The sequence below is a fragment of the Aegilops tauschii genome, chromosome 7 (assembly GCF_002575655.3).
Source record: "Aegilops tauschii subsp. strangulata cultivar AL8/78 chromosome 7, Aet v6.0, whole genome shotgun sequence".
In the NCBI taxonomy this organism is placed as follows: Eukaryota; Viridiplantae; Streptophyta; class Magnoliopsida; order Poales; family Poaceae; genus Aegilops; species Aegilops tauschii.
Genome location: NC_053041.3, coordinates 543,037,586 through 543,046,018, shown reverse-complemented (window position 1 = coordinate 543,046,018; position 8,433 = coordinate 543,037,586). Strand labels below are relative to the sequence as shown.

At 44.9% G+C, this 8,433-nt stretch overlaps 1 protein-coding gene across 1 annotated transcript; it reads left to right on the top strand.

Annotated features, from left to right (window-relative positions):
* Positions 1–4,972: 4,972 nt before the first annotated feature.
* Positions 4,973–6,526, top strand: LOC120970948 (protein FAR1-RELATED SEQUENCE 5-like). The gene is made up of 2 exons (XM_020307624.1): positions 4,973–5,841; positions 6,379–6,526. The coding sequence occupies exons 1-2, from the start codon at positions 4,973–4,975 to the stop codon at positions 6,524–6,526; spliced, it is 1,017 nt and encodes a 338-aa protein (XP_020163213.1).
* Positions 6,527–8,433: the final 1,907 nt, after the last annotated feature.

Genomic DNA, 8,433 nt, shown 5'->3' with positions numbered 1-8,433 from the left:
GAGTTGGTGATGATGGTGTGTCTGCCATCCTTCGTTTATAACTTTTTGATTTACATCCAACGCATCTGAGACAAACTAGGCCAATTTTGCAAAAAGACTACTACACTCCACTCCTCATTTATAGATAACTCTCTGCCTCTCACGTTCAGTCGTCTCTCCCTCTCGCCTCATCTAGCCATCTCAGGAAAAAATAAGAAGGGTCTAGAGAGGTTGCTGCTCTCGGCGCCGTTTGACCCCCAACACCTCTCATGCCTTCTCTCAGGCCGCATTGCCGACCACCACCACGACCCCCTCCTCCTCGCCATCTCCTCTACCACCTTCCAAGTCATCCTGAGTTACATTCACGGTGGTCTAGAAAAAAAACAAATCGATACTCAAAAAATAATTCTTAAAGATCATTTTGTACAATGTACAATAAGTGTTATTTCTTCATGAAGTTATGGATGCGGATTGAACACTTGAACGCTTTTGTTTGTAAAAGATATTTTTTTTATCTATTTTGCCTACATTTACTCTTCACCCAGATGCTTGTGAGCTCTAGAGAAGAAACCTATCAGTATTTGTTACACATGAGATGACCCCCAAATACTTTGTCAAATAAACAACTCTTGGATCAATGAGTAGGGCGTTTCGGTGCCCATGCTCATCTGCACTCGGTTAGGGAAATATCGTAAAAATTTCAAAACAAATTCAAAAATTTCCAATTTTTTTGTGTGGTAGACACTTTGATGCGCGAGGCCCGCTCCAAATTTCACCCCATTTGGACATAAGAGGAGCTAGCAGCAAAAAAGAGAAATCGGGCAAAAACAGTACATGAACAGTAAATATTTTTACAGATCCCCAATTTGTCTTTTTTGCTGAAAGCTCCTCAGATGTCCAAATGATGTGAAAAGTGAAGCGGACCTCACGCATCAAATTGTATACCACACAAAAAATAGAATTTTTTGAATTTTTCTAGTTTTTGTTTTGATTTTTCTCGTCAGAGCGGGTGCAAATGAGCTCGGGTGCAGAGATGGATTTTCGTGGATCAATGCATTTCATTGTTCCGTGCAACGCACGGAAATCTTACTAGTGTGACAAAATTGCAAGGAGTCTAATCAATTAACCAGGCCGTCAATTTATTGATTGTTCATCATCTCTCACTGAATCCAGGATCATAATTATGTCATTATGAAATGCGAAGAATTATATGACCATCATTTAGTTGCAGCTTTTCGTCTCTTGATAGTTATTGATTCTTCTGCTTCTTCTTCGTGCTTCTAACATCTTAATATTATAAACATACAACAACAACACATATTTGGGACATCATCTACTAGCAGTTGATGAATTAACACCCAGTGTTCTACTGGCTAGCACCAGCGCACAGGTGCCTCTGATTGAATCCCCAATTCTACTCTACTATTAACCAGTTGGTCGGTTCTCCCTAGGTACCTGTGCATGTTTTGTCTAGCAGCTGATGAACTCTGCTCCTCGTTGCTCAACTAGAATTGGCAACCCTGCACTAAGGGTCTCGCTTGCGGATCCTGTGAATAGGTTGATGCCTCCCACCTTCACCATGAGTTGATCTTAAATCTTGGGTCCCGATAACTGCCACACGTGTGGTGTATCAGGTCGTTGTGCCGCACGCCTCGTGTGGCATTGATAGGAACCCGCCCGCACGACCGCGTCCGGGCGCGCAAAGCCACAGCCCGCACGTTCGATGTGTGGCAAACCCGCCCACATGTCCGGGCCAGACGACCACGCTGCCCGCACGACCCAGCCGTCCCGGCCTCCTTTCGATCCCCGGTCCCGACTGCCGCCATCGTCTCCCACCTCTCGATCCCCTAACTCCATCGCCGGCCTTCTCTGGTTGCCATGGCAACCAGAGCAGATCTGTAGGGCCTTTCCACCGCTAACCACACCCCCTCCCCCACCCCCCACCCCTCCTCCCCCCGCCCCCCACTCCAACCCCGCCCTCCAAAGACAACCAGCTAAAAGCAGGTGAATCTCCGATCTCCTACTGCTTCTCATCCTTCTTCTGGGCAGAAAATTGCAAATTTACCAACGAAAGGTGGCGACTGGATCCACGCTATCGGGGCAAAACACTACATGGTTTTGTGTGTCTTCGCATTTGCCAAGCAGCATACACCAGATCTGTCATGTACTACGCTAGAGTTAAGCTTAAGTTCTCAGTTCGCTTGGTGCAAGTAGTTGGTAATGAATGGATGTGTAGGAATCCCTAAAAAAGGGAGAGAAATGAGAAATTTGGAATAAAGGGGGGTAGGAAAATTAGTTGCCACTTGTGTCTAACGTCAGTTGCCACCTATCGTTGCCGTTAACTGCCACCATGTTAACCTGTTGCTTGTCATCCTATTGTGGTGGTTGTTGCCATCGAATCGAAAGGATAGCTGGCACCCAGATTTTAGAAAAGAGAGTGGATGTGCATGTCCTACTTGCCATGATGTGTTGGTTGCCTACGCATGAAAATGTGATATGACTGTCGTGTTATCTTGTACGTGCAAGCAGTAGAAGAATACATTTTTGCGGATTGTTGATGCGTTCTTGTTCATGCAGTGATTGAGAACACATTGGCAGAAACAAAACGCGGAAAGAATGAATCATGAAGATGGCGCTGATCCTTGGGTTTCTCAAAGGCCAGAAACGCCCCCTTGGGATGCAGCAGAGTACAGTCAACTCATTTCTGCAGGGCCGTTGCTGCCACTACTAGAGCAGTATGCAGGCATTGGCATGATGCATGATAACAAAGAAAAGAACATTTGCCATGTTCGTGATGATGAAGATGACATTCTACTTATGTCCTACACTGTCATTTTTCGCAGGTTCTTATGACCAAAACACACTCAGGGGGGCACCATGGCAAGTTCAGTCACAGGGCGCTAACACTGACAAATGTACGGGCAGCCAACTTCAACTAGCTAATGTGGCAAATCAAGGTAACGCATACGAAAATGAAACATACTGGTGTGGACATGAAAAATAAACTTGCAAAGGATGGCAAAAGACTTAGGAGTTATGTCGGGAAAAATGCAGAACCTTCATGCAGCACGTGGCATCAGGCGGCACCCATGTACCTGCCATCGATGTCATACACAGGTGAGTCCATAAAAAGTGAAGTTGCAGACGGTGAATTAGCAGAAGGAGCATAGTTGACAACTGCAGTTGCCATGACTGAACAACTACAGTTGCCATCCCTGGACAACTGCAGTTGCCATGTCTGGACAGCTGCAGTTGCCATGCCTGGACAACTGCAGTTGCCATGCCAGGACAAACTGCAGTTGCCATGCCAGGACAAACTGCAGTTGCCATGTATGATCAAAAATGTGATTGCAATGTACAAACAACCGTGGATGGCAAGTGTGAACAAATCTGTGTGGCATGGTTGGACCACTGCATGTTCCATGTTGAAGAAACTACAGTTGCCATGCATTGACCAACTACTACCATGATTACAGGTTATTGCGGTGGTGCTACCTCGGCAAACGTCTCATGGAAAGCTTCACAAATTGCAGACAGAGCACGTCAATTTGGTGTGACAGACCACACAAGATGGGCACATGCGGCACAACAAGGTAAGGAAATTTGAACCACAAAAACAGCACTGCATTTGTTTTTGTGGGAATAGCATGTGAGGAAAAGAAGATTTGTAGCAGTGATGGTGGAAAAATCAAACAGAAAACGCTAACAAGTGGTCGTGTGCAATGACTCATATATTGTCTTTGGGATTTGCCAATTGCTAAAAGCATGTGTGCAGCACTAATGATTGATCGCATTTGCCTAGTGAGCTCAAGCCTAGAATACAAAGTTTTGATGCTAGAATATACTGGTTGCCATGTATTGGCAACAATATTTGCCATGTATGTAGGACTGCCGCTGCCATTGATATAGAATCCAAGTTTTGGTACTGAAAGGAGCTGGTTGCCATGCATTGGCAACAGTAGTTGCCATGTTTGTTGGACTGTAGCTGCCATGACTGGAGAACTACAGTTGCCATGCATGTCCACATGCAGACTCACGACTTGCTGTTTGAATGATGTCATGCCAAATCACTTGCAGTTTATGTACTCCGTTACGATAAACATGTCATTCAAGCAAAATCTTGCGCTCGTACCTATTTTTTTTATTATAGGGCCTTCAACTACAATCAACAGCGGCGCGGGGACATCTACTGCGGGGAGCTCTGAGCGCACGGAAGACGCGTTCCACCAGCCAGCCAGCAATCATGCTGCAAACAATGCCGAGTCAGAGTCGGAAATGGCAATCATTCCAGCAATGCCGACAAGCACACCTTTGAACACAAGCACTGGCAACACTCAAGTAGATGAAAGTGTCGCCGATACTGAAGTGAATGATGAAACTGATGACAAAGCACAAGGGGATGAAGATGGTGGGCAATCAGAGATCATGGTACCTCAGCCACCTTACGTTGGGCAGAGATTTGAATCGTTCGCAGAGGCAAAGGAATTCTATCAGACATATCAAAGCTCCATGGATTTGCGGTCAACACCGAATACCATAGGAAAATTAAGAAAACTAACGAGTACAGCAGAGGTGAGATGAGGTGCCACAAGGCACGAAGGAACAAGAAGGGGAAAGGTGTTGCGCCTGTCGTTCCGGAACGAAAGAGAGGTATCATTCTCAAGACGGAATGCCTTGTCCGGTGTAAGCTAAACATAGATGGAGCACAGTGGGTGGTCACTGAATATTTTGACGAGCACAACCACAAACTCATAAAGAAGTTCGACCTGGTAAAATTTCTAACCGCCCACAGAGGATTCACCCCCCTCGAGAAGAAATTCATAAAGCTGCTACATGATTGTAACGTCGGTCCATCAAGAATGATCCAGATACTATCACTCATCCACAGAAAAAAAAAAGGGACTTTGAGTAGCATGCCCTACATACCAGCTGACATCACAAACCTAAGGCAAAGTACCGTAGAGAGAGCAAGTTGGCTGACATAGAGGCCACAATGGCCTACTTCGATGAGAAAGCGAAGGAAGATCCAGATTTCTTCTACAGGGTAAGATTGGACGATGAGGACCGTGTGAGGAACATGTATTGGGTGGATGGTGCTGCAAGAAGAGCCTACAAACATTTCCGAGATTGCATTTCATTCGACGCGACATATCTCACTAATATGTACAAGATGCCATGCGCTCCATTCATAGGAATAAATAACCACAACCAGTCATTGCAGTTCAGATGCGGGCTCATTCGGAATGAAGAGACGGATGGGTACGTTTGGGTGTTCAAGACCTTCTTGGAGTGCATGGGTGGACTTGCTCCGATGAACATAATAACAGACCAGGATTTTAGCATGCGTGCGGGCATAGAGGAGGTCTTTCCGTTGGCAGTGCACATGCACTGCAGGTGGCACATTATAAAGAAGGCTGAGGAGACACTAGGACCGTTCTTTGCTGACCGTCCAGACCTGCACAAGGCATTCGAGCTGTGCGTGGACCACAGCTTGACGGTGGAGGAGTTTGAAAGGAGCTGCATGGCTATGATTGAAACATATCAAGTCCAAGACCACGAGACGCTTGCTAGCTTGTGGGAGAAGCGAATGTACTGGGTGCCGGCCTACTTCATGCAGTGCTTCTTCCCGTTTCTGCAGACTACACAGCGCAGTGAGGGGTTCAATGCTGTTTTGAAGCGGTACGTGAGCCCTGGCAACTCATTACTACAATTTGCCAAGCAGTACACCGCTTTGCAACAAAAAATACTGGGATCCGAGCTACAGCAAGAAGCAAACACCGCGCTCAAGCAGCCAAAATTGCTAACGTATTTACCAATGGAGAGGCAGATGAGCAAGATATACACCAACACGATTTTTAACAAGTAAGTCAGTTGTGTTACAATCTTATTTGCACAAATCATGAAGGTACCAGGTGCCATGTAGAATGCAATGCAGTTGAAATGCTTATTTGAAAATGATGATTGTGTTGAAAAGTAGCCATTAGGTACAGAGTAAACATGATATGTAGTTGTCGTGCTTAATGAACTACAGTTTGCCATGCTTAATGAACTGCAGTTACCATGTTTGCGTAACTGCAGTTGCCATGTTTGATGAACTGCAGTTGCCATGTTTAATGAACTGCAGTTGCCATATTTAATGAAATGTAAATTCCAATGGCCATGTTGGTATGGAATGCAAATGCCAAATTGAAGTTGTTATGTAGTTGCCATGTTTAAATGAAATGCAGTTGCCATGTTTAATGAACTGTAGTTGCCATGTTTACTCAACTGCAGTTGCCATGTTTAATGAACTGTAGTTGCCATGTTTGAACGAATTGTAATTCCATTGGCCACAACAAACAAAAGGTGCTACAAAAAACTTCACACAAGAGTTTAACAAAAACCACACAAAACTTGCAGATTCCAGGAAGAAATAAAGCGTGCCAGCATGTACACGGCTTTCCAGCTGGACGAACATACGTTCAAGGTGTGTTCTAGCATGGGTATGTCGGATTCAGAACCTGAAGACCCAGACAAGGGAAAGAACTACTTTGTGAAGCATCGATAAGCGAAGGTGAATACTACTGCCAATGCTGCAAATTCGAACGAGACGGGATTGCGTGCTGTCACATTCTAAAAGTAATGGACTTGAACGCGGTGACACGAATGCCCCGCCATTTCATAAGGCGGCGATGGACTTGGGACGGTGACGACGCATTGGTGCCGCAAACATCAAACGCAGTTTTGGCCGTGCATGACGAGAGACCAGAGTCAACCATGGAAGCCGTGAGGCACGTTGTGTTGACAAAGAACTATGCTGAACTAATTGATGAAGCGTGCAAGAGTGATGAGACAGCAAAGGTCGCAGAAAAACACAGGAAGGTCCTCAAAAGAGAGCTTGATGAGATCAAGAAGAGGAAAGCTGAGGAAGCCTTACACAGGTTCCCCCGCACATCAAGTGTGCCTTCGTCCACAGGGCTATCATCTGAAAACTCGGATGTAGGATCTGGAACAGCAAGCACACAAACACAGGTTAGGAACCCGCCCCGTTCCATCACAAAAGGGCGTCCAAAAGAGATAAGATACAAATCGGGATTGGAGATTCAAGCAAAACATAAGAAAACAAAGAAAGGGACGGGCAATCCGTAAACAACATTGGAGCACTTTGACTTGGTCCATGGTGACATTTTTTTGTAATCTAGATGTTCTAAATTTTGTAAAACTGGAGAATGACTCTTCAGGTGCATCAGAATCTGAAGTAAAAATGCCATGAAGGAATAGCTGCAGTTGCCACGTGTATGGCACTGAATTTGCCATGTTACTTGAACTGAATCTGCCATGCAATTTCTACTGAATCTGCCATACCATTTCTACTGAATCTGCCATGCCATTTCTACTGAATTTGCCATGTTATTTTTACTAAATTTGCCATCTTATTTTTTATGAATCTGCCATGTTAGTTGTACTGAACATGCCATGTTAGTTGTACTGAATCTTCATCGCGTAGATTTCCATGTTCAGTCAGCGCATTTTAGTCACACATATTGTATTCTGGTGCAAACTATGGGAAACAAGCTGAAACGGTCTCGTGCAGCAACCGCACAGGTTACTGCTCCGTGATCAAACTACCATGCTAGCCGGTACAGTTAGCAGTGCAAAAAACCCAAAAAGCCAAACAAGAAAGAACGATAACTTTCACTAACCATGACTGATCAACTACATTTGCCATGTTTTCAGACATCAAGGACGCATTCAAAACACCATGCTGGTACTACCAACCCACAAGCACATAATAATACTGAAAACACATAAACGTATCTGCTGCCAAACCTAAGTAGGTTCACATCCACACATATATTACAAACTATTCAAATGTCACTCACACGCCACCACTGTATACTAGGCTACGGGGAGATGCAGTCATAGCATATTACAAGGACATAGTTTTGAAAAAACAAGGTAATACCTTACATTCCTCGGCAACAGAATGTAAGGTAGGCGTTCGGTCAGGAGCACCACGTGATCACTTGTACTTCTTGGCGGCTTTCTTCATAGCTTCCTCTATGAACTCACGTGCGTTGGACCGCGTGTTGAAATCTTCATTCATCAACCAGTTCCATGTGTAAATTTTGCGGAGCTCGACGACCATTGCAGCTGTGACGACAGGAACCCGTCGACCTTCCCACTTTGCAAGGTATTCCAACGTGTGGAAGCCGCAGTCGTGCCTAAACAAGAAAAGAGTCAGGTTAACTCACAAGAACATATAGAAAAAATCATAAACTTCAATTCAGAGGGGACAAAAAGAGAGGGTGAGCATTGGTTTGGAGGACACATGAAGAAAAGATGGGAAAATACCGGTTTCCTTGCTTCGTAGTCGCCACGTACTCAATTGGAAAATGTCTGATCTGGACCTTTGAGTTTTCATAGTGACGGTTCCATGTCTCTTTGAGGTTGTTGATGAAGTATTCAGCATGT

What these genes read in the sequence shown, in the direction of transcription:
- LOC120970948 (XM_020307624.1), top strand. Translation starts at nt 4,973, where the DNA reads ATGGCCTACTTCGATGAGAAAGCGAAGGAAGATCCAGATTTCTTCTAC. An exon ending in ACCAACACGATTTTTAACAA is followed by an intron (nt 5,842 to 6,378) that starts GTAAGTCAGTTG and finishes CAAAACTTGCAG; the next exon opens with ATTCCAGGAAGAAATAAAGC.